Source organism: Megascapheus bottae, chromosome 22, assembly GCF_031878675.1.
Source record: "Megascapheus bottae isolate mThoBot1 chromosome 22, mThoBot2.hap1, whole genome shotgun sequence".
Lineage (NCBI taxonomy): Eukaryota > Metazoa > Chordata > Mammalia > Rodentia > Geomyidae > Megascapheus > Megascapheus bottae.
Genome location: NC_143530.1, coordinates 7,066,461 through 7,092,843, shown reverse-complemented (window position 1 = coordinate 7,092,843; position 26,383 = coordinate 7,066,461). Strand labels below are relative to the sequence as shown.

The following is a 26,383-nucleotide window of genomic DNA, read 5'->3' as shown; positions in this document are numbered from 1 at the left end:
GCCAATTGTTTAAACGGAAATCACCTGTGGAAGAGGTAAACACATGTTAGAATAAATACTAGCAACATAAATGAAACAAAAAAATCAGGAACACAAGGAATCAAAAGAGGCAGAAGCCTCACTTACACTCATTATGGTGTTTACAAGTAGACCCCCTGGACTGAACCCTGGGGATGGTGCCTCCTTTGTTGATATCTCTTGGCTCTTCAGACTGGGGCTCCTGCCCATTCAAGAATGTTTCATTTCCAGTTTTATAATGTAGATGGGAATACAGAAGTTGGAAGGGAAGTGAAACAACTGAGGTTAAACTACTTACCTGTGTATGCTTCTTATTGTGCATATGGGTGAAAAAGTCAAACATGGTCCCACAAATAGTATTGCAGTCTTTGCACCAGTGACTGCCAGCATCATAATACTCATAAGCAGGAGTGAGCTGATCAGACTTCTCGGTGGTTGGTTGGGAGCTTTCCGCAGGTTGAGGGCTCTTAATTTGGGACTTCTCAATGTTTACTATTAATTCCTGGAGGGGAAAAAACCTACACTTAGAAAAAGAATTCAAAGAAGTCTAAATTTGTCTTAACAAAGAATGGTAGTGGGAGTCAAAAATGATACAAATACAGTTATAAGACCATATTTCTAATGCCCAAGCTGTAAAGTTGGCAGAACCTTAAAAGAAACCTGTACCCAAGGGTTAAAGGGAATGACCCAAACATTAGGAATATGTTCATGTACTCTATAATCTCTAGGAGGATGTTCAAGATTGTGGAAACTGCCTGCCTCTGAATGGAGAGGAACTGGCACACAAGGAGAGGTAGGGGTCTTTTCACTGTATACACTTCAGTAAATGTTGAATGTGTTACCTAGGAAATCAATTACGTTCATTAAATTTGAAAAAAATCACATTATAGCTGGGTGTGGTGGCTCATGCCTGTAATCCTAGCTACTCAGAAGGCTGAGATCTGAGGATCTTGGTTCAAAGCCAGCCCCTGCACTAAAAACTGAGAGACTCTTATCTCCAATTAACCACTAGAAAAAAAAAACGGGAAGTGGGACTGTGGCTCCAGGGGTAGGGCGGTAACTTTGAGTTGAAAAGCTCAGGGACAATGCCCAGGCCCTGGGGTAGGGCAGTAGCCTTGAGCTGAAGACCTCAGGGACAGTGCCCAGGCCTAGAGTCCAAGCCACACAACCGGGGGGGGGGGGGGGGGGGGGGGGAGATACAGTAGAGAAAAAAAACAAAAATGGAAAAAGTAGCTGGGCGCAGTGGCTCAGGCTGTAATCCTAGCTACTCAGAAGGCAGAGATCTGCGGATCCTGGTTCAAAGCCAGCTGGGGCACTAAAGTCCATGAGATGCTTATCTCCAATTAACCACCAGAAAACGGGGAAGTGGCACTATGGCTCAAGGGGTAGGGCAGTAACCTTGAGCTGAAGAGCTCAGGGACAGCGGCCAGGACCAGAGTTCAAGCCCCACAACTGACCAAAAAAAAACAAAGGAAAAGTAGTTATTCAGGCTAAATAAATGAAGATAACATGTAACAGTGACCTCCCTATTACTAATATTATTATTGGTATGGAAAGGATGAGAGTAGGATTGGTGCTGTGCATGGGTAAAACAGACAGCAATCTATGTGGGATAAACCTAAAGGAATATTCCTAACTGCCTCAAAGGTCCCTAACAGAATCCAACACTTTTTGGGGGGGTGGGGGGCAGGGGGTTGGGCCTTGAACTTGGCCTGGGCGATGTCCCTGAGCTCTTCAGCTCAAGGCTACAGCCCAACCCTTGTGCCAAGCCCACTTGCCAATTTTTTTGAGGTTAATTGAAGAGTCTCAGGTCCTTTTGTGCTTGGGCTGGCTTTGAACCTTGATCCTCATATCTCAGCCTTCTCAGTAGCTAGGATTACAGGCGTGAGCCACTGTGCCCGGCAGGATTCAACACTTTTGAGTTAACATGAATTCTCTTTTAAAACATGACTCCCCAACAGTAAGTATTTTAGTTTGAATTATTCACCAAAGTGAGAACTAGGAATTTAAGAAACGAGGCTTTGGTTAATGTTGAGACACAAGGTACAGAAAAAGATAATTTTGCAACTCAAGAGACAAGATGTCTACAGTAGACAAGATAAGGGAACTAAAATATTGGCTAGTGGGAAGAAGATAAGGGACATAGAAGGAAAAAAAAAAAGATTTCAAGGATATTCTTTCCTAACAAAGTCCTATTCAAGAGTCATAAAGATGGGCCAATAGTTTGGCCTAGTGGTAGAGTGCTTGTCTAGCATGCATGAAGCCCTGGATTCAATTCCTCAGAACCATATACACAGAAAAAGCCGGAAGTGACACTGTGTCCAAGGTTAGGGCCGTCAGACACCCTGAGATCAAGCCCGGAGACTGGCAAAAGAAAAAAAAAAAAGAGTCACAAAGATATACTTAGCAGATCAGGAAAGGGAGACTTCCTTACTGTTAATGGAAGTATTAACTGGATCTTCTGGATGATGATCTAGGAATATATACTACATATCCCAAAATTCTGAATACCTTTTGACCTGGCAATTTTATTGTATGACATTTATCTATCCTAAGAAAATCGTTATACCAAACAAAGGTGATTCAACTGCTCAGACAGATTTTTCCATCTATATGACAAAAACAAAATATAGTTACCTAGGAAAACAAAATTGTGGGTTTGTGAGGCTGGGAGTTTGGCTTAGTGGTAGCATGTTTGCCTAGCATGCATGAAGACCCAGGTTCAATTCCTCGATTTCACATACGTGGAAAAAAATCTCAAAGCCCAGGACTGGACCAAAAAAAAAAATTGTGGGTTTGTGTATTTTTCTAAAACAAAGAGAAAAAAACCCTTCAAAACTAACTATATACTTTAGAGTTATGTTTTTTGTTGTTGTTATTTCAGTACTAGAGTTTGAACTCAGGGCCTCATGATTGTTATGCAGGTTGTTCTATTCACCTATACTTTTTTTTTTTTGTCAATTGCAGGGCTTGAACTCAGGACCTGAACACTGTCCCTGAGCCTCTTTGTGCTCAAGAACAGTTCTCTACCACTTGGGTCACAGCATCACTTCCAGTTTTTCAGTGGTTAATTGGAGATAAGACTCTCATAGGGACTCCTGAGATCTGAGGCATGAGCCACGGGCACCTGGCTCTTGTATACATTTTGAAAAGAAGCCTAAGACTGGGGACACAGCTCAGTGGCAGAGCATCGGCATAGCATCTGTCAGGTCACAGTTCAATCCCTAACACTGAAAAAAAAGAGGCAAAGGGGCCAGGAGTTTGGCCTAGTTGTAGAGTGCTTGCCTAGCATGCACGACACTCTGGGTTCGATTCCTTGGTACTGCAAACACTGGAAAAACCCAGAAGTGGTGCCATGGCTCAAGTGGTAGAGCACTGTCCTTGAGGAAAGCCCAAGGATGGTGTTAAGGCCCTGAGTTCAAATCCCAGGACTGGCAAAAAAAAAAAAAAAAAAAAAAAAGAGGAGAAGAGAAATGGAGAAGCAAAGAAGACTGAGAAGATGTAGGAAATAAAGTCCATAGTCAAAACATCACATAGTATTAAAATGAAAACAGAATTCTCACATATCCCTCTTAGCTTCAGAGTACATAAAAATATGTACAGTAAGATAATATAATGGAATCACTGTATAAACAGAAGCTTGATGTAAGTCAACAAATTGATAGAACTTTTTAAAATTTTCTATTATCAAAGGTCCAGACTCAAGATCCAGATATAAAATAGACTATAGTATTGCTGGTTGATAAAAAGAACTCTCAAGAGACAGCAATTAGAGTTTGGTTGATAGACAATACAGAATCTCTCTCTCTAACCCTCAACATTAACTGAGCATCTACTACATATTAGACATCTTGGTTGCTGGGTAAAACATAGCTGTAAGTAATATTCATTCATTCTCAAGAAGCCCTAAGTAGAGGAAAGAAACATAAGAATAGACTTCAATGGATGAGCAAGATTAGAAGGAAGATCATTCCAGGCAAATGAATTATTAATGAGATATGTAGACTATTTGTATAATAGAGATTAAAAAACAAACTATGAGAGACTGGGAATGTGGCTAGTTGCAGAGTGCTTGCCTAGCATGTAGGAAGTCCTGGGTTCAATTCCTCAGTACCACATACATAGAAAAAGCTGGAGTGATGCTGTGGCTCAAATGGTAGAGTACTAGCCTTGAGCAAAAGAAGTGCAGGAACAGTGCCCAGGCCCTGAGTTCTAGCCCCAGGTCTGTCAAAAAATATATATATATATATGAGCTTTCTGAGGAGGTAAGAGTATATGTGGTAATATGTTAAGAGCAGTAAGTTATGCTGGAGAATGACAGATACAGCTACTAATCCTTTGCCTTTAAAATTGAGATGGGGAAAAAATGTTAAATCTTTAAAATCGAAGTTAACAATTACAATGGAATACTGGAAAATATTTTTTTCTTTTTTCTTGCCAGTCCTGGCCGCTTGAACTCAGGGCCTGGGCACTGTCCTTGAGCTTTCTCAAGGCTAGTACTCTACCACTTGAGCCACAGCACCACTTCTGGCTTTTAACTGTGTATGTGGTACTGAGGAATTGAACCCAGGGCTTTGTGCATACTAGGCAAGCACTCTACCACTCGGTCACACTCTAAGCCCCCTGGAAAATTTTAACAGTGCAAGGAATCATGAATAAGAGTCAAAGAAGAAATTTGTAACTACTTTGTTGACTGGCAACTCCTTTGCACAACTTAAGGATAATTGAAAAGAAGAAATGTAGGCTGTTATTATGAGTTAGAAGAATGAGAAGAGAGTATAACTGCATAATAAAGAAAAGCAAAGCTGTGAAGACCTTAAGGGGATAACATACTGGTGCAATAAAAAGGCAAGTAAGGAAATTACAGTGAGCTGGGTGCGGTGGCTCAATCCTATAATCCTAGCTACTCAGAAGACAGAGATCTGCAGATCCTGGTTCAAAGCCAGCCGGGGCACTAAAGTCCATGAGATGCTTATCTCCAATTAACCACCAAAAATCGGGAAGTGGCACTGTGGCTCAAGGGGTAGGGTGGTAGCCTTGAGCTGAAGAGCTCAGGGACAGTGCCCAGGCCCAGAGTTCAAGCCCCATGACCAACCAAAAAAAAAAAAATTAGAACGGCTCCCAGGCCCTGCATGCAAACCTCAGGACCAACATACACACATGGATATACACACATGTGTGCACACACACCAACTGCAGGGAGGGAAAAGAGGCATGAATAAAACTCAACAGGTAAGGGAGCATCGCAATCACTGTATGTGAAGAAAGGATTAAGAATGGCCCAGTGGCTCATGCCCATAATCCTAGCTGGTTCCAAGCCTGAGAGCTGAAGATCAAGAGCCTTCCATGCCTTCCTTCATCTCTCCTTCCCACCCCTTCCCTTTACTTTCTTCCTTTTTCTTTTTTTTTTTTCCTCCTGAGGATCGAAACTCAAAGCTAGCTCAGGCAAGGAAAGCCCATGAAACTCTTAGCTCCAGTTATCCATCAAGAAGCCAGAAGTAGATAGGCACTGGTGGCTCATGCCTGAATCCTAGTTACTTAGGAGTCTTAAGATCTAAGGATTGTGGTTCAAAGCCAATTCAGGAAGGAAACTGACTTTTTTTTTTGTCATTGTTGTGGGGACTTGAACTCAGGACCTGGGCATTGTCCCAGAGCTCTTTTGCTCAAGGTGCTATTGTGCTTTATCATTTTGAGCTACAGCTCTACTTCCAGTTTTGTTAATTGGAGATTAGAGTGCAGAGTGGGCTGGGAATGTGGCTTAGTGGTAGCGTGCTTGCCTAGTATGCATGAAGCCCTGGGTTTAATTCCTCAGTATCACATACACAGAAAAAAGCCAGAGGGGGCGCTGTGGCTCAAGTGGTAGAGTGTTAGTCTTGAGCAAAAGTTTAAGGCCCTGGCCAAAAAAAAAAAAAAAGTCCTGCTGACTTTCTTGTCCAAGCTGGCTTTGAACCTCCATTCTCAGATCTGTCTCCTGAGTAGCTACCAGAACCTGACTAGCACCACAATTCTTACCAGAAATAAGAATCTCACAGAAGCCAGGCACTGGTGGCTCCTACTTGTAATCCTAGCTACTCAGAAGACCAAGATATGAGGATCATGGTTCAAAGCCAACCTGGGCAGAAAAGTTTGTGAGTCTTATCACAGAAAAAGCCAGAAATGGTACTACAGCTCAAGTGGTAGAGTGCTAACCTTGACCAAAAGAGTTATCCAGGGAGTTACCCAGGCCCTGAGTTCCAGCCCCAAGACTAACATATACAGACACACACACACACACACACACACACACACACACACACACACACACACACACACACACAGAGTCAGAAGTGGAGCTGTGGCTCAAGTGGTAGAGTGCCAATCTTGAGGGGAAAAAAGCTAACATGCACCATCCAGGTACTGAGTTTAAGTCCCAGTACAAACACACACAAATAATATAGCAAGGGCCGGGAGTTTGGCCTAGTGGTAGAGTGTTTGCCTAGCATGCACAAAGACCCAGATTCAATTCCTCAGTGCCACATGCATAGAAAAAAGCTGGAAGTGCTCCTGAAGCTCAAGTGGTAGAGCTCTAGCCTTGAGAAAGTCCAAGGACAGTGCTCGGGCCCTGAGCTCAAGCCCAGGACTAGCAAAAAAAAAAAAACCAAACAAACAAACATATAATAGAAAGAAAAAGAAAATGTCAAGTTTCTGTAGTATCCATAGGGGAAAATATGAAATGGAAAGTTAAATTTTTACCTTAGAGGAAGAGTTAGAGGATGCCAACACTTTTTCTGGGCTCTTAGATTTTTCTGCTTTTTCGGGCTTCTCTGTCAACTCTTTATTGTCATTTGAAGATTTCTGAGATTTATCAAAGATATTAATTCCCAAGATCTGGGCCACTTTGTCCAGTTCAGATTGTTTCTTTTCTGCTTCTTCTGCCTCTTGTCGTAGCTCTGCAATGTCCTTCATAATGTTATCCTGAAGCCGACTCACCTCCACTAGGAGTGGGTCTTTATGACCATCCTTTTCCCTTCGTTTCTTGCGCAGCATCTCTCCTAAGCAGTCAAATGTTAACAAAAAGAGACACAGAAAAACCTGTTAGGTTTTTTTTTATAAATAGTTATCTATTAGGGCAATATACTTAAAATATTATTTTACAAACAAGTTTCTAACTGCAAGTGAAACTGCCCTTGCTTCGTGAAAATTCTACCAAGGGATTTTTGTTTGTATAGGAGTAATCGCTAAGGATAGATGGGCTTTAGGAGTTCCCAGGCCTTCCTCATATAGTATATACAAGTTTGAATGAAAATAGCTCCTAAAAAGATGAATAAATTGGGCTGGGAGTTTGGCCTAGTGGTAGAGTGCCTGCTTAGCACGCACAAAGGCCTGGGTTCGATTCCTCAGTACCACATACATAGAAAAAGCCAGAAGTGTTGCAATGGCTCAGGGTAGAACACTAGCCTTGAGGAAAGCCTAAGGACAGTGCTCAGACCCTGACAGACACTGAGCTCAAGGCCAGGACTGGCAAAAAAAAAAAAAAAGATGAACAAATCTTGTAATTATGAATAGAGCAGCTGTCCTCTCTTTAGGAAGCCAAAACAATTTACTTGAAGACAAAAAAAAATTCACACATTTGACTTGCTCTAATTTAAAGATACTGTACCAACCTTTTATACTGAGTTTGGGTTTTGCCTCAGATTTATCTAGTTTTTCCTACTCCAAACTACAGGTCCTCAAGGATGAATTTTCAAGGATAAGTAACAAAATTTCTCATCCCCAAATAATGTAAACAATGATATCTTTTCTCATTTTCTATTTTCATACTGTCACCAAGCTGCAGTATTTAGAGGCCTTGTTATTATCTTTCCTCATTATGTATGTGAATTCCTAAAAGCAACAGATAAAAAGACAGGAGGGAAAAGTAAAATATCATAGGACATCTTGGGGTAAAATGGAAATACACAAAAAATGATGAGAGGATATCAAAGGGACACTAGAAGGGCTGGGTTGTGGCTCAAATGAAGATTGGTAAGCTCAAAGCCTAGTACCACCAAAAAGAAAAATATTTTAAAAAGATATAACTGCCATAAGCAGGGCGCTGGTGGCTCATGACTGTAATCTTAGCTACTCAAGTTTGGTTCAAAGTCAGCCTAAGCTGAAAGTCCATGAGATGCTTATCTCCAATTAATCACCAGAAAACTGAAAGTGGCTAAAGTAGTAGAATGCTAGCTTGAGCAAAAGAGCTCAGTAATAGTGGAGAGGGAGAGAGGAGGAGAAGAGGAGAAGAGGAGAAGGGGAGAAGGGGAGAAGGGGAGAAGGGGAGAAGGGGAGAAAGGGAGAAGGGGAGAAGGGGAGAAGGGGAGAGGGGGAGAGGGGGGAGGGGGGAGGGGGGGAGGGGGGACAGAGGGAGGGAGGGGGAGAGGAGGACAGAGAGGGAGGGAGAAGGGAGGGAAATGGAGAGGAAGAGGGATGAAGAGGGAGAGGGATGGAGAGAGGGAGAGGGAGGGAGAAGGAGGGGGGAGGCGGAGAGGGGGAAAGAGAGAAAGAGAGAGGGGGGAGAGAGGGAGGGAGAGGGGAGGGAGAGACGAGAAGGGAGAGAGAGAGAGAGACTGAGAGCTGTAACTGCCAGTCACAGATGACTCATGCCTGAAATACTAGCTACTTAGAAGGCTGAGATATGAGGATTCTAGTTTGAAGCCAGATAAAGCAAGACTATCTCTAGTTAACTAGCAAAAAGCCAGATGTGACCTGCAGATATGACCCAAGTGGTAGAGCACCTGACTAGTAAGTGCAAGGCGGTGAGTTCAACACCCAGTACCACATAAACTTAAAAAAGGTTAGACATAGAGTTATGACTCAAATGATGGCTCACACCTTGTAATCCTAGCTACTCAGGAGGCAAGGATCAAGGTTCAAAGCCAGCCCAGGCATAAAAGGACTTAAGATTCTTAGCTCCAATTAACCCTTTGAAAATGGAAGTGGGGCTTGGCTCAAGGATAGGGCAGTAGCCTTGAGCTGAAGAGCTCAGGGACAGTGCCCAGGCCTAGTTTAAGCCCCAAGACCCACACACACAAAAAAAAATTGTACAAAATTAAACAAACATACACAGATTGAGAGAAAGCAGAATGTAGTAAAATGTTGATCTGGCAGAAAACTTAAAGGACTCTTACTGTAACTTTTCTCTAGGTCTATGTCAAAATTTTTCTTTTTCTTTTTTTTTTTCTTTTGCCAGTCCTGGGCTTGAGCTCAGGGCCTGAGCACTGTCCTTGGACTTTCTCAAGGCTAGAGCTCTACCACTTGAGCCGCAGCACCACTTCTGGCATTTTTTTTTTTCTATGTATGTGGTACTGAGGAATCAAACCCGGGTGCATGCTAGGCAAGCACTCTACCACTAGGCCAAACTCCCGGCCCTCACTTACTTGTTTGAACATACCAACATTTCTCCACTTTGGTCTTCTACTCAAGTTACTACAAAAGGTAGCCAGGAGGGTCTGGGACCATGGCCTACTGGTAGAGTGTTTGACTAGCATGCACGAAGACCCCAGTTCGATTTGTTGGTACCACATACATTGAAAAAGCCAGAAGTTGCTGGGTGTAGTGGCTCACACTGGTAATCCTACCTACTCAGGAGGCTAAGATCTGAGGATCAAGGTTCAAAGCCAGCCCAGGCACAAAAGTCCCTGAGATGCTAATCTCCAATTAATCACCAGAAAACCAGAAGTGGCATTGCAACTCAATGAGTAGGGCAATAGCCTTGAGCCAAAGAGCTCAGGGACAGCACCTAAGCCCAGAGTTCAAGTCCCACGACAAACAAATAAAAAGCTGGGGGTGGGGGAAGGGGAAGAAGGAAGGGGGAGCATTGCCTAGTAGTAGAGTGCTTGCCTAGCATGCACAAAGCCCTGGGTTCAATTCCTTAGTACCACATACACAGAAAAAGCCAAAAGTGATGCTGTGGCTCAAGTGGTAGAGCTCTAGCCTACCTTGACAAAATGTGCCCAAGGACAGTGCCCAGCCCCTGAGTTCAGCCCCAGGACTGACGAAAGAAAAGGTAGCCAGGAGTTGTATCAAGAGCTGTCTAGGGGCCAAGAGTTTGTCTGGGTGGTAGAGTGCTTGCCTAGCATGCACAAAGATGGGGTTTTGATTCCTCAGTATCACATACATTGAAGAAACTGGAAAGGGTGCTGTGTCTCAAGTTGGTAGAGTGCTAGCCTTGAGAAAGTTTAAGACAGACAGTGCTCAGGCCCTGCGTTTAAGCCCCAAGACTGGCAAAAAAGAAAAGAAAGATTTGTCTAATACCTTGTTGTTTATGAAGCCGCTCCAACTCAGTCCTCAGATAGTACATTTTCTTCTGGCGGGCTTCCCGGTCAGTCTTTAGTTTTTCTCTCTCTTCAATAACCTGAAATAGAGTACAATATGGTAAGAGAGCCTCTCAACTTCCAATATTCCCCTTTTATTTTCCTTTTAATAAAGCGGGGAGGACAATTTGGAATGTGGCTTAGTGGTAGAATGCTTGCTTCCCTAGCATGCATGAAGCCCTGGGTTTGATTCCTCAGTACCACATTAAAAAAAAAAAAAAAGCCAGAGTGGTACTATAGTTCAAATGGTAGAGCGCTAGCCTTGAGCAAAAGAAGCCCAGGGACAGTGTACAGGCCCTGAGTTCAAGACCCAGGACTGGCAAAAATAAACTTTTGCAATGTAGAGCAGCTGGCCTTGAACTTTGATCCTCTTGTTTGAATTCCTTTGAACTTTGATCCTTTCCGGTGCTTGGGACATGAGCATGAGTTACACCTGGATTCCTCCCTTTACTACTACTACTCTCTTCCAGAAGCTCTCATACTGGTATATTTTTTATTTTTTTTGCCAGTCCTGGGCTTGAGCTCAGGGCCTGAGCACTGTCCTTGGACTTTCTCAAGGCTAGAGCTCTACCGCTTGAGCCTCAGCACCACTTCCGGCTTTTTTCTATGTATGTGGTACCGAGGAATCGAACCTGGGTCTTCATGCATGCTAGGCAAGCACTTTAACCAGTAGGCCAAACTCCCAGCCCCTGGATATCTTTTTTATTATTAAAATTGTCATTATAGAGGTGATATACAAAGGGATTACAATTCCATGAGTCAGGTAATAAGTATATTTCCTTTTGCAGTGTTTTCTGATCCCTCATTCTCTCCCAGGCTCTCCCCTCATTCTCCACCCTTGAGTTGTATAATTCACTTTCATTATTATCCAATGAGCTCCACTGCTGCACTTTTTTCACCCTTTTCCCCTCAAGTTCTGTGCCCTCCCCCAGTCCTTCCGAAGTTATACATGTGAATACACCATACATAAGGCACAGATGACAGACTCATCAAAAAAATAAAAACTTTAAAAAAAGAGGTCTCTTGTGTTTCTTTCTGTATTCTCTTTTAGTCTCACTGTATCTAGAATCCTGTACAATTTATCAAATCACAGTGGTTGTTTTTTTTTTTTTTTTTTTTTTTTTTTGCCAGTCCTGGGCTTGAGCTCAGGGCCTGAGCACTGTCCTTGGGCTTTCTCAAGGCTAGAGCTCTACCACTTGAGCCTCAGCACCACTTCTGGCTTTTTTCTATGTATGTGTTACTGAGGAATTGAACCTGGGTTTTTGTGCATGCTAGGCAAGCACTCTACCACTAAGCCAAACTCTCAGCCATGTATTTTAGATCTAATTTCCACATATCAGAGAAAATACATACTGTATATCTTAACCACAGAGGCTCTGGTTTAGCAAAGGGACATTCCATTCTGATCAAGTTTGAATATTCAATTCCATCCTTCTTTTCAGAACTATACTATCAAGAAAGTATTGTTTTATGTAGGAAGCATCTGAAGCCACTGATGCCATTTATCAGACAGTAGTTATAAATTCAAAAGTAAGCACAAGCCAGGAGCAGTGGCTCAGGCCTGTAATCCTAGCTACTCAGGAGGCTGAGATCTGAGAATTGCGGTTCAAAGCCAGCCAGGGCACTCTTAGCAAGACTATTATCTCCAATTAACCACTAGAAAACTGAAGTGGACTTGTGGCTCAAGAGGTAGGACCGGTAGCCTTGAGCTAAAGAGCTCATGGACAGTGCCCAAGCCCAGAGTTCAAGCCCCATGACCAACCAAAAAAAAAAAAAAATAATAATAAGCACAGAGAGTAACAGGTGTTCTATGACATATTTTATGTTATTTAATCCTCACATTTTCTCTTCTTTACAATAAGCTGAAATCATGCAAAATTAACCAAAGTCATACAACAAGTACATTTAAGATACAGATATAACTATCCTAAATCCTATTATCTTTCAATCATGCTACTACCACCTAATGGGAAAAAAATGTAAATATGGCTTAATAGATCAGTGAGAAAAACTCGTTATGTGCCTTGAGTCTTAAAGGGAAAGTAAAGTGTCTTCATTGAACCTATTCATTCACTTTCCCAAAATACTTGAATAAAATTAAAACTAAAATTCAGGGTATCGGAATACAACAGAAAATTAAGAGGAAGTATTTTTTGTCTTCAAAGTATTAGCTAAAGCCACAGTGCTTGGTGGCTTATGCCTGTAATCTTTGCTACTAAGGAGGCAGACATCTAAGGTTTTCAAGTTTACAGCCATCCCAAGCAGTAAAGTCCTTGAGAGTTTTATCTCCAACTAGCCAGCAAAAAGCCAAGCATGTGGTTGTGTCAAGTGGTAGATTGCTAGCTAGAGCAAAAAAGCTCAGTGACAGTCCCCAGGTGCTGAGTTCAAGCACCAGTACTAGCATCACTCACTCACACACACACACACACATTAGCTAAATTTAGTCATTTGCTTTGATAGCTTTTTTTTTTTGCCAATCCTGGGGCTTGAGCTCAGGGCCTGGGCATTGTCCTTGGGCTTTCTCAAGACCAGAGCTCTACCACTTGAGCCACAGCAGCACTTCTGGCTTTTTCTATGTATTTGGTACTGAGGAATCGAACCGGGGTCTTCATGCATGCAAGGCAAGCACTCTACCACTAGGCCAAACTCCCAGCACTAGCTTTATTTGACCTTTGGACACAGTCTCACTATGTAGCTCAGACTGACCTTTAACTTGTGATCCCCTCACTTCTGCCTCTCAGTTGGGATTATGGATATCTACCACCACACTCAGTGACATTTTTTTAAAAACTGGGAAAAAAAAATGAGAATAAGGAAGCCTTCAAGGCTCCTAGCTTCTACCCTCATTGTTCTACATTAAAATGGAGATAAGATTTTTTTTTTAAAAAGGGGAAATAAGCCTGATAACAACAATGGGACCCAAGACAAACTTTGTTTAACTATAATAAAGATTAAATGTGTGAAAAGCTCGAAGAGAGCTTGGGAATGTGGTAGAGTGCTTGCCTAGCATGTATGAGGCCCTGAGTTTGATTCCAGGTACCACATAAACAATATATAAAATTAATTTTAAAAAAATAAAAGAAAAGGGTGCAGGTGCAGTGGTGGCAGTCAGACTGGATTTGTGGACCCGCCTAAATGAGGAGGGCTGGTCTGCACCCTTTGCCAACTGAGGTCACTCCAGGACTTTACGCAAATGATGTTCCACTGTTGTGCTTCAATATGCTATAAGAATTTTAGGGGATGGAACAATAAAGACAGGAAGTTGAGCTTTTACTGTGTAGTATAAGGTGACCCTCCAACTCTTAATCCTGCTGCCTCAACCTACCTAGTTGCCAAGATTATAGGTTTCCTCTTCATGACAAAGAAAAACTTGAAAAATGGTTAAAGCATATGAAATGAGATTCTTGGGTTCCAAGTAAATACTTCCTGTGTAGTAACCATTTTACTCCTGAGTCTCCTGACATCAGATGGGGTATCTGTTATTTAAAAACAAAACAAAAAAAAAACTGCAATTCCAACAATATTTTCTTTGCCTGATGACTATTAGGGCAAAGAATTTTTTTTTTCCTAATCCTGGGGCCAACACAGGCCCAGGGCATTGTTCCTAAGCTTCTTTTGTTCAAAGCTAGCACTCTACCACTTGAGCCATAGCACCACTTCTGACTTTTTCAGTTTATGTGGCACTGAGGAATTGAACCCAGGGCTTCATGCATCCTAGGCAAGCACTGTACCTCTAAGTTACATTCCCAACCCCATGGAAAAGAAATTTGTTTTTGTTTTTTTAATCTCAGTAGAGAAAGTTGGGAGATAAGAAATGTATCTAGGGCTGGGAGTTTGGCCTAGTGGTAGAGTGCTTGCCTAGCATGCACGAAGACCCGGGTTCGATTCCTTGGTACCACATACTTAAAAAAATGCCAGAAGTGGTGCTGAGGCTCAAGTGGTAGAGTTCTAGCCTTGAGAAAAATCCAAGGACAGTGCTCAGGCCCTGAGCTTAAGCCCAGGACTGGCAAAAAAAAAAAAAAGAAATGTATCTAAAAGCCAAGTCCAAAGAATCATTCACATCAAGTGAAGAAAACTACAGTTAAAACATTCCTTGAAGGCTGGGAGTTTGGCCTAGTGGTTAAAGTGCTTGCCTAGCATGCACGAAGACCTGGGTTCAATTCCTTGGTACCACATATATAGAAAAAAGCCGGAAGTGGTGCTGAGGCTCAAGTGGTAGAGCTCTAGCCTTGAGAAAGTCCAAGGACAGTGCTCAGGCCCTGAGCTCAAGCCCAGGACTGGCAAAAAACAACAAAAAAACATTCCTTGAACACACTGACTTACTTGAATTGCCTGCCATACTGAAACCACCAGTTACTAAAATAGCAAGTATGCAAACTAACATTAATTCTTAATCTGGTTAAACAAGATACAGAAAAACAAATTCTCTCTTGGAAACATTCATTAACCAAGATTTAGTTGTAAGTGATTTTCACACATATTATCAGAATCTAAATTCTATAAGTACAGTTTTAACAACTCAGATTCAGAAGGTATTCACCATTCTCTGGAAATCCAAGAAGTGCATGAAATAACTACCAGTCATTTTGCTAATCCTAATTCCATTGAAATTAAGTCAGTATAAGAAAACCAATTCTTTTTTTTTTTTTTGGTTAGTTGTGGGACTACCTCTCTGGCCCTGGGCACTGTGCCCTGAGCTCTTCAGCTGCTGCCCTACCCCTTGAGCCACAGCGCCACTTCTGGTTTTCTGATGGTTATTTGGACATAAGAGTCTCATGGACGTTAGTGCCCAGGCTGGCATTGAACCTTGATTCTCAGTCTCCTGAGTAGCTAGGATTACAGGTGTGAGCCACTGTGCCCAGCAGAAAACCAATTCTTAATAAGCACAGTTGATAGTTGAATAACTAAATACGAATAAAGAATATGTTATTGCCATTTTTATACTCACAGAATTTTTTTAAGTTTTTTTTTTTCCAATCCTAGGACTTGAACTCAGGGCCTGGGCACTGTCCCTGAGCTGCTTTTTTGCTCAAGGCTAGCACTCTACCGCTTGAGCCACAGCATCATTTCTGACTCTTTCTGTTTATGTGGTACTGAGGAATCAAACTCAGGGCTTTATGCATGCTAGGCAAGCACTCTACCACTAAGTCACATTCCCAATCCCCCACAGAAAATTTTAAACCCACAGTTAATTCTTCTATCCTATCCCAAAATGTAACCATAGGAATGGAAGACATATACATTGAAGACATTTTACAAACGGAACACTGCAGGCAAGACATAAATAAGGATTCTTTGACAAAAAGTATCTCAACTGCATTTAATTAAAGATAACTCTTCTTGAGCTACAATAGCAACAGACTCTAGGAAGACTGGTCTTTGGAAGCTCTTAGAAGCCAACTAAAACAGGAAAACTGACTATCTGAATTAAATATCAAGATTACAGAAAAGCTTCCCCACAAATGAAGTTACTGTGATAGAGAGTTAAAAAAAGTTTTAAGGCTATAGAAGCTTTTTCTAGATAAACCACATAAAGTGAGCTTATTCCTATAGATACGATTTTTGTTGTTGTTGTTGTTGTTGGTTGTGTGGCTTGAACTCTGGGGTCTGGGTGCTGTCCCTGAGCTCTTCAGCTCAAGGATACTGCCCTACCCCTGGAATCACAATGCCACTTTCGGTTTTCTAGTGGTTAATTGGAGGTAAGAGTCTCTTGGACTTTAGTACTGGGCTGACTTTAAACCACAATCCTCAGATCTCAGCTTCCTGAGTAGCTACGATTACAGCCGTGAGCCACCACGCCTGGCAGATATTTCAGTACTTTACATTAGAGTATAGTAATTTAAGTTTTTCGGAATTTTGCATTCATAAAGTAGTATTTGTACCAATTTTAAATGTCTATTTTAGATATCATAGTTTGTATATATTTCATAGTAGGTATTTTTTTTTTAAAGTGTGTGCGTGTCACTTCTTTTTCTTTTCCTTTTTTTTTTGTCAGCTGTGGGACTTGAACTCTGGGCCTGGGCGCTGTCCTTGAGCTCTTCAGCTCAAGTCTACTGCTCTATCCCTTGAGCCACAGCCCCACTTCTGGTTTTCTGGTGGTTAACTGGAGATAAGAGTGTCACAGACTTCGGTGCCCAGGCTGGCTTTCAACTGTGATCCTCAGATCTCAGCCTCCTGAGTAGCTATGAGCCATCGCACTCAGCTCATTTCTTAAATCCAAAATAATAGTTTACACTTAATATTATACATGCCCAGGCCAGGAGGTTGGGTGTAGTGGTAGAGTGCTTGCCTAGAATGCACAAAGTCCTAGGTTCCATTCCCCAGTACCACATACACAGAAAAAGCTGGAAATGGTGTTGTGGCTCAAGTGGTAGAGTGCTATAAGGACAGTGCTCAGGCCCTGCGTTCAAGCCCCAGGATTGGAAAAAAAAAAAAAGTCCACTTCTGTATATTTTGCAGAAATTCATAAATAAGTAATGATGACCTTAGGAAGAAGTTGTTCTCTTAGGAAAGAGGTTGTACTATAAATAAAAACACTGGGGCCGGGAGTTTGGCCTAGTGGTAGAGTGCTTGCCTAGCATGCACGAATACCCGGGTTCAATTCCTTGGTACCACATACACAGAAAAAAGGTGGAAGTGGTGCTGAGGCTCAAGTGGTAGAGCTCTAGCCTTGAGAAAGTCCAAGGACAGTGCTCAGGCCCTGAGCTCAAGTCCAGGACAAGCAAAAAAACAAAACAAACAACAAAAAAAACCACTATATCCGTACTGAATTTTAGAAAAATAAATGTAAAAGCAAACTGTATTAACAAAAAAAATTGCAAAGTACATAAATTGCAAAGTACAGTATAATTGGATTGCCTATGGTGTTGTGTTGGGAGCCAGAGTGGAATCAAACTGTACTTTGATTTGCATCAGATAATTGCTTGATTGTCTTATTGTTTTTTGGCCTTCTCCTGTTCAATTGATCTGAGATTTACCATATGAATGTAACCCCCAACAGTTCCCTGATTAACCATCTGGATGTAACACCTGGCAGTACCCTGGTCTCAAGAAGGGATATAAGCTTTGAGTTGATAATAAACGGGGCTGCAGTTTTTGCCTGGGCTGCAGACCTCCCGGACCCGACGTGTTTGTCTCTCTTCTATTTTTTCCAGTCCCTGCCCCCTATTTCAGGAACCCCAATTTGCTGCCGGTAGGCCCCGGCAGTGTTGAGCCAAGTTCTTCGAGCCTGTTAAGATACTTTCGCCTCTTTTTTTTGGGGGGGGGTGGAATATGATAAAATAACAAACATTTTGGGGGACCTGGAGAATAGGGGATGCTCAATAAAAAGTCGATTCAGAATCATAACTATTTTATAAATGCAATTTAACCTTGTTTCACTTAGCTTCTTTCAGGGTAACAAAATTAATTGATATTGAACTGTGTGCCAACCTAATAATATATAGGTATTTTCATTAGTTGACCATTAAAATTAAATATTCCACTTTGCATGAAACTTGATACTATTTGACATTACAAATTTTACAGAAATTGTGTATCTAGCTATATTCTTGTAGATTTAGTAAGTTATAGATATTTAAGATACTTGTTGAAAGGGATGACTGATACATTGTATTCATAACTGCTTTGTAAATGGCAACTACTTAAAGATACACAAATTAAAAGAAAAAAATAACCATTTAGCAATTTTTTTTTTTTTAAATGTCAAAAAGGCTGGCTTATACAGGGCCAAGATCATAGACTAGTGGTAGAGCGCTTGCCTAGCATGCATGAAGCCCTGGGTTCAATTCCTCAGTACCACATACACAGAAAAAGGCCGGAAGTAGAGCTGTGGCTCAAGTGGTAGTACGCTAGCCTTGAGAAAGTACAAGGACAGTGCCCAGGCCCTGAGCTCAGGCCCTGTCTCTAGGACAGGCAAAAAAAAATGGTTTATAAATATTACCTAAAGTTATGTTGGCAACTTCCAAAGGTTTCCACTTAAATAGGAGAGCTTTAACCTTGTCAGCCCCTCTATAAGGATAATCACAAATTTCTATGTTAAAACAGAAAATTCAGGCATGGATAAGCAAAGCTAATATTCACCTTCTGCTTCTGGGAAGCACGATTCTTCTCATCAGAGATCTTTTCTGGATTATATCTTATGAGTGATGGGATAGAAACTTGGACAGGAACTTGGTTAGCAGGAAGTGAGCCTCGAACTGATTTCTTCTGTTTGGGTTCATTAGGAGTCACAGTGGGGATCACTCGAAGATTGGGACGGCTGCGAGCAGCTTGTTTGGCTACTGGCATTATTCTGTGTGGTTCAGGCAGAGGATGGTTTGGTGGTTGAGAGGCAGGATACATAGGCCACCTTGAGGCTGCATATGCCATATAATGCCTATATGTGTCAAAAGAGGAAGCAGGAATGGCAACTCCCTGATAGTTTGGGGGTATCCGAGCTGCAACAAACTGAGAAGTCCTTGGCATATGAAATTGAGATAAAGAAGCAGAGTGTGGAAGTCTAATTGGGGTAGATGGGGCTGATGGTAACATACACCTGACTGCAACAGATGACTGAAACCCACTGCCAACAGCCTCTGGTCCTGAAATATGACCCACTGGATGGTCAGACTTTAAGAATGGAGGGCTATTTTTTGGAAGCAGGTATGGGTCCACAGGGGAGGCTGGGTGTGGTTGGGACACCTCTGGGGAGTGAGTATTACTATGGTGTGACTCCCTGCTTTCCAGTCTATGGTGATCTGAGGAGTGATCAGTTGACAAACGGTGCTCAACTGAGGAACAGTGGTCACCTGAGAAGTGTTGGTCAATAGAAGAACGGCGGTCAGTTGAGGAACGTGATGATGGTTTCTTCCCATGAAGTCGTTCTTGGGTGCGAGCAGCTAGTTTACTAATCTCTGCCACTCCAATATCCAGCCCTATGGTCTTAAGCAAGTCATAAATCTTGGCATATTCTGGATTTGTCTCTTCTAATGATTCTAACTTTATAGCTGGACCCGAAGAGGAAAGGGAGTTTGTCTTTTGCCTTGTAACTTTAGTCTCAGAGCTTCCAAAAGACTTTGATGGGGATTCTGCCTTTAAATCCTCTTCTTCGTCCCCATAGAGAAATTTTTCCTCATCTTCAATGTCAGGGAAGCTACACTGCCTTTTTTCCTGTGTACTGGTAGAGTCAACCAGCATGCTCAGGATACGGGAAAAACCGCTGCCATCTTGACTAGCTCGTTCATGTGGTAGTAAAAAGTCTATGTGTCTCTCAGGTCCTTCAGCCTTCAAATCTAACTTTTCCTTGTGGCACAGAAAACTTCCAATTTTTTCTCTGAGAGGACTGTTCTCTTTGGGTATTCCAGGGAGGGGACCCCACTGGAAGAGGTTGGCCTGAGGTTCCTTCAGGGCAGTTTCTACTGTAGTCCCCTTGTTTTCAATTTCTGAAGAAAAAGCAGCAATAGCACCACTTAGTGGGAGAGATGAGTGTCCAGAGTAGAGAGGGTGATCCTGGCTGATGTTAGTACTGCTGGAAAATTTCTCAGGCTGAAAAGACAAATACAACTGACTTAGTCCCTGTGTAAAAGATCAGAACACTAACAATTGAGATAAACTGTTTTAAAACAAAACAAAAACCTGTTCTTTCTGAATTAAGAAAGGAGATAAAAATATAAATAAATCATACAGTATTCTCAGTGAAAGTCAAGATATGAGTCCTATATCTCCAGATGTCTCTGATGTCTCAGAATGGGAATTTAAACAAACTGGATGAAACCCTCACCTTTGCTTTGTTTTAGTCATTTTCAGGGAATGTGAAATCGAAAGGATTTTTTTCTTTTTTTGAGTGGTTGTAAGGCTTGAACTCTGGGCCTGAGCACTGTCCCTGAGCTATTCAACTCAAGGCTATGCTCTACCACTTTAAGCCACAGTGCCACCTCCGATTATCTGGTAGTTAATTGAGATAGAGTCTCTCGGGGAATGGGGGGGGAGGAAATGGGAGCTGCTCACGCCTGTAATCCTAGCTACTCAGGAGGCTGAGATCTGAGGATCGAGGTTTAAAGCCAGCCCAAGCACTAAAGAACCCGAGACTTATCTTCAATTAACCACTAGAAAATGGAAGTGGGGCTTGGCTCAAGGGTAGGGCAGTAGCCTTGAGCTGAAGAGCTCAGGGACAATGCCCAGGCCCAGGGACAGGGTGGTAAGCCCTGAGATGAAGGGCTCAGGGACAGTGCCCAGAGTTTAAGCCCCATGACCCACCAAAAAAAAAAAAAAAAAGTAGCCAGGCACGGTAGCTCACACCTATAATCCTAGCTACTCAACAGGCTGAGATCTGAGGATGATGGTTCAAAGCCAGCATTAAAATCTGTGAGACACTTATATCCAATTAACCACCAGAAAACCAGAAACGGTGCTGTGGCTCCAGGGGTAGGGCAGTAGCCTTGAGCTGAAATGCTCAGGGTCAGCGCCCAGGCCCCACAGTTCAAGTCCCACGCCCGACAAGACAAAAAAATTAAAAAATAAAATTCAGGGGCCAGGAGTTGAGCTTAGTGATACAGTGCTTGCCTAGCACGCACAAAGACCGGGATTCGATTCCTCGGTACCACATACATAGAAAAAGCCAAAAGTGGTGCTGAGGCTTAAGTGGTAGAGCTCTAGCCTTGAGAAACCCAAGGACAATGCTCAGGCCCTGAGTTCAAGCCCCAGGACTGGTAAAAAAAAAAAAAAAAGAAAAAGAAAAAAGAAAAAAAAGTGCCAAAATAGGAGACGGGTACAGTGGCCCACACCTGTAATCTTAGCTACTCAGGAGGCTGAGATCTGAGAATCCAATTCAAAGCCAGCCCAAGAAGGAAAGTCCTAGACTCTAATTTCCAATTAACCACTAGGAAACTGGAAGTGGCCCTGTGGTTCAAGGAGTAGGGCGGTAAGTAGCCTTGAGCTGAAGAGCTCAGGGACAGCACCCAGGCCCAGAGTTCAAGCCCTACGACCGCCAAAAAAAAAAAAAAAGCGGGCTGTGGGAGTGGGGGGGAGGGGAATGGGGACCAAGATATGTGAAAGGGTATCAATGTATGTGAATTAATGCACCTTCTATCTGGCAAATATCATGTAACCCTTCTATTAATTACAATAAAAAATATATGAAAAAAAAAAAAAAGAAAAAAGCCGGAAGTGGTACTAAGGCTCACGTGGTAGAGCTCTAGCCTTGAGAAAATCCAAGGACAGTGCTCAGGCCCTGAGCTCAAGCCCAGGACTGGCAAAAAAAAAAAAAGCTAAGATACATAGATTCCCTTCCCTTCTTAAATGCTTGTTAAACATGATATATGAAATATGATGTAAAAATAAAATCTTCCCAAAAAAAAGCCGAATAGGGGCAACAGAAGCCCCCTACTGACATACCACAGGGCCTTTTATTTGGAAAACCCTAAAAGTATCGCTCACAGGTATAACACCATTAGGTTCATCATGTACGACTAAGATATCCATTAAAAACACAGCCTCCAGGAAAGTAACCAGGGTTTAAAATATTATAGGAAACCACATGTAGGTTATTCCTAGTTACTCAGGAGGCTGAAACCTGAAGACTGCAGTTTGAAGGGCAGGAAAGTCCATAAAAACCTTATTTCCAATGAACTACCCCAAAAGTCAAACTTGAGTAGTAGAACACTAGCCTTGAGTGAATAAAGCTAAGGTATAACAAACACCTAGGCCCTGCATCAAGCCCCTCCCCCATGTGTGCAGGTGTGTGCATATTTATGTATGCACGTTTGTACATATGTGCATGTACATGTAAATGTGTACATGTGTGTGGATGTGTGTGTGTGTGTGTTTTCTTTTAATAGGACTAGAAAGAGACCCTATAAGAAATGCAATAGAGGGGCCGGGAGTTTGGCCTAGTGGTAGAGAGCTTGCCTAGCATGCACAAGGACCCAGGTTCGATTCCTTGGTACCACATGCATAGAAAAAGGCTGGAAGTGGTGCTGAGGCTCAAGTGGTAGAGCTCTAACTTTGAGAAAATCCAAGGACAGTGCTCAGGCCCTGAGCTAAAGCCCAGGACCGGCAAAAAAAAAAAAAAAAAAAAAAAGAAATGCAACAGAGACCTGTGCAGAAGGCTCCATGTCCACCTCAATCCGTTTCTTCAGAATGGACTTCTTGGGCATAATAGATACCTCCTCAGGCCGATGCAAAGAATAACCTGGCTCTGATGCTATTAAGACACCTGATAATCCAGGGATGGAACAGCTAGTGCCACCACTATCGACTCCCACTAACTCCTGACTCAAGCTCCTACTTTGTTCCTCCTCTTCCTCTCGCTTTCGTCTTGCAAGATCCAGTTCTCGAAACTCAGGATCTAGAAACCTAGGACTTGGACTTCGTCTACGCTGTCGATAGTTTCGAGTCCCTGATATAAAACTTGGGTGATCCCCTCCCATGCTGTGTATCTTCTCCGTGTCATCAAAACGAGGCCTTTTGATATCCCGGCTCCTTTCTTCAGAGCGTATAGAATAGGAGCCTTTGAGTTTGTCTCTGTTTCGTTCTGTTCCCCGCAACAGTTCATCATGACAACTCATGTGGGGACTGTAATCAGATCGATGCAGGAAAGTTTCTCTTGCTCTGTAGTCCTCATCATGTTGTCCTAAGAAGGGACTAAGAGGCCGTTCTTCCCGGGAGATATATCTCTCAAGACCCCGAGAGCCTTGAGAACTTCGAGTGAAGACAGAATCATCAGCCAGATCATCCCTAAGGAAAGACAAAAGCCATCACTAAATATAATAACTAAGAAAGAGCAAGACCAGAATACTTGACAAAGGGTTTATAGAATGCTTAGGAGAAAAGACAATATTCATAAAGTTCAACAGTTTATCTATATAATACATGGAACATATACCTTCCTTTCCCCAGAGATACAAGCAGCTTCAGTCTTGACAAAGTTCCAGGCACTGGTGGCTCATACCTGTAATCCTAGCTGCTCAGGAGGCTGAGATCCTTGGCAGAAAAGTCCCTGTGAGACTCATCTCCAAGAAACCACTCAAAAACCGGAAGTGGGGCTGTGGCCCAAGTGGTTGAACACTAGTCTTGAGCACAAAGAGGCTCAGGGACAGCACCCAGGCCCTGAGTTCAAGCCCTACAGCTGACAAAGCAAAACAAAAAAAATGGGTTTTTGGGGCTAGGAATGGTGGCACACACCTATAATCCCGGCTACTTAAGAAGTAGATATTGGGAAGATCAAAGTTCAAGACCAACCTGGACAAAAAAAAAAAAATTAGACCTGTAGCTCCATAAAGAAGCCAGACATTAATTACATACTATGCATGCCTATAAAATTATGTAGCTGGGCCGGGAGTTTGCCTAGTGAGAAAATTGCTTGCCTAGCATGCACAAGACCCCGGGTTTGATTCCTCGGTTCCACATACATAGAAAACGCTGGAAGTGGTGCTGTGGCTCAAATGGTAGAGCCCTAGCCTTGAGAAAGCCCAAGGACAGTGCTCAGACCCTGAGCCCCAGGACTGGCAAAAAAAAAAAAAAGATTAAAAAATTACGCAGGGCTGGGAGTTTGGCCTAGTTGTAGATTGCTTGCCTTGCATGCATGAAGACCTGGGTTCAATTCCTTGGTGCCACATACATAGAAAAAAGCCAGAAGTGGTGCTGAGACTCAAGTGGTAGAGCTCTAGCCTTGAGAAAGTCCAAGGACAGTGCTCAGGCCCTGAGCTCAAGCCCAGGACTGGCAAAAAAAATAAAAAAAATGTATGCAGCACCAGTGGCTTACTCCTATGATCCTGCTCACTCCTATAATACACAGGAGGCTAAGGTCTGAGGATCACAGCTCAGACCAGCCTGGGCACCAGGTTAATTATCTCTAATTAACCATCAGAAAACTGGAAGTGGCACTGTGGCTTAAGTGGTAGAGTGCTACCCTTGATCTGAAAAGCTCATGGATAGTGCCCAGGCCCAGAGTTCAAGCTCCATGACTGACCAAAAAAAAAAAAAAAAAAGGACAGGTACAGAAAATTCATAGTCCAGGCTGAATGAATGAATGAATGAATGAACCAAGACAATCTGAAAAACAACTAAGGGAAAAAAGGACTGAGGACATGACTCCAGTCTTAGAGTGCCTGCCTAGTAGTATAAGTTCAAGCTTCCAAACCACAAACAAAACAAGCCACAAGGCCAGGTGCCCAGTGGCTCATACCTAGCTACCCAGGAGGCTAAGATCTAAGGACTGTAGTTTGAAGCCAGATTGAACAGCAAAGTCTGTGAAACTCTTATCTCCAATTAACCAACAAAAAGTCTGAAGTGAAGCCCTGGCTCTGTGATAAGGGTGCCAGCTATGAGGAAAAAAGCTAAGGGACAGTGCCGACGTTGAGTTCAAGCTTGCATACTGGCATGCAAATGCACATGTGCACACTCTCACACACATACACAAATCTTCTGAAGCCTAAACCACCCAATCTTTTCTTTTGCCCACTCCTCAGAGTTCCTTGAGAAAGCTCTTTGCCTCTGTATTTCCCCTAAATAAATCAAAGGGGGAATAAATATCATACTTGATCAACCTCTATCAGGTTACAGCCAGTATTTAGGAGATAAGAATTCCACTAGTTAAATATTAAAAGTAAAAGACAATAGTAGACAAATGTCTTACAGATGTTTCACAAGTAGCCAGGAGTGGTGGCTCACACCTATAATCATAGCTAAACAGGAGGCTGAGATCTGAGGATCGCAGTTCAAAGCCAGACCAGGCAATAAAGTCCTTGAGACTCTTATCTCCAATTAACTACTAGGAAACTGGAAGTGGTGCTGTGGCTCATGGGGTAGGCCACCAGCCTTGAGCTGAAGAGCTCAGAGCAACACCCAGGCCCAGTGTTCAAGTCCCACAACCAACCCAGAAAAAAAAAGAATGTTTCACAAAACCTGTTCATTCTTTCTTTTCAGAACACATGAATTAGTCTGTTACAGGGCTAAAGTAAGGCTATGACTCTGGCAATTTGGCTATTAACAAAACCTGACTAAAACTTAATAAATTCTTGTGTTTAGGGACAAGAGAGGGGGAGGAATAAAAAGTCCGGGGGTTTTAACTCAGGGCCTGGGCACTATCCTTGAGCTGCTTTTGTTCAAGGCCAGTACTCTACCATTTGAACCACAGTGCTACTTCTGGCTTTTCCTGTTTATGTGTTACTAGGGAATTAAACCCGTGGCTTCATGCATGCTAGTAGGCAAGCACTCTACCACTAAGCGACATTTCTATCCCCTAAATAATTGTTTAAAGACTTAACAGTAGCCCACACTTGTAATCCTAGCTACTCAGGAGGCTGAAATCTGAAGACTGTGGTTCAAAACCAGCCCAGGTGGGTAAGTCCGTGAGACTCTTATCTCCAATAAATTACCAGAAAAGCCAGAAAGTAGAGCTGTGACTTAAGTGTTGTGGTGCTAGTCTTGAGCAAAAGAAGCTCAGAAACAGTGCCTAGACCCTAAATTCAAGCCCGAGGACCTACAGATAGATAGATAGATAGATAGATAGATAGATAGATAGATAAGATAGATAGACAGACAGGCAGACAGACAGATACTGACTGACATATCCAATAAAGGAAGAGGAAAAATATTAGTGTCTCAGGGAAAAAAAAATAAACAGGGCCTATTGTAAATAGCCTATTTAATTACCTAAAGAGTGGATTCAGCTGGGCACAGTGGCTCAGGCCTGTAATCCTAGCCCAGAGTTCAAGCCTCAGGACCATCCCCCGCTCCCCCCCCCCCAAAAAAAAAAGTAGATTAACTCTCAGGAGACATCCTAACTATGCCAATAGCCCTATGGCTTGGGTTTAGTGACAATAATGATCCTCCAAATCATATTACACAAGAGAAAAGGCACATCAATGTACAAGTGGTTAAAAAAATAATAAAACCAACTTCCATTTAGAACTTGAATCTCACTTTCTGTAGATTTGTCTCTCTGAAACACACGATTTGAAAAAAAAAAAATCTAACAGCCTAAAAGGAAAGTTTAATTTTTATTAAACTGGGGATCTGAAGCACATGTATTTAATAGAGGTTATTCAAAGAGA

At 42.4% G+C, this 26,383-nt stretch overlaps 1 protein-coding gene across 3 annotated transcripts in view; it reads right to left on the bottom strand.

Annotated features, from left to right (window-relative positions):
- The window catches only part of Znf318 (zinc finger protein 318), a 53,475-nt gene that overhangs the window by 15,805 nt on the left and 11,287 nt on the right, over positions 1 to 26,383 (bottom strand). For all 3 annotated transcript variants that reach the window (XM_090355606.1, XM_090355604.1, XM_090355603.1), the window contains exons 3-7: positions 22,424 to 23,063; positions 18,432 to 19,874; positions 10,291 to 10,390; positions 6,751 to 7,049; positions 317 to 520 (exon numbers count right to left, since the gene is read on the bottom strand). In XM_090355606.1, the coding sequence (XP_090211732.1) occupies positions 317 to 520; positions 6,751 to 7,049; positions 10,291 to 10,390; positions 18,432 to 19,874; positions 22,424 to 23,063 (2,686 nt within the window). The remainder of the gene's footprint in view (positions 1 to 316; positions 521 to 6,750; positions 7,050 to 10,290; positions 10,391 to 18,431; positions 19,875 to 22,423; positions 23,064 to 26,383) is intronic.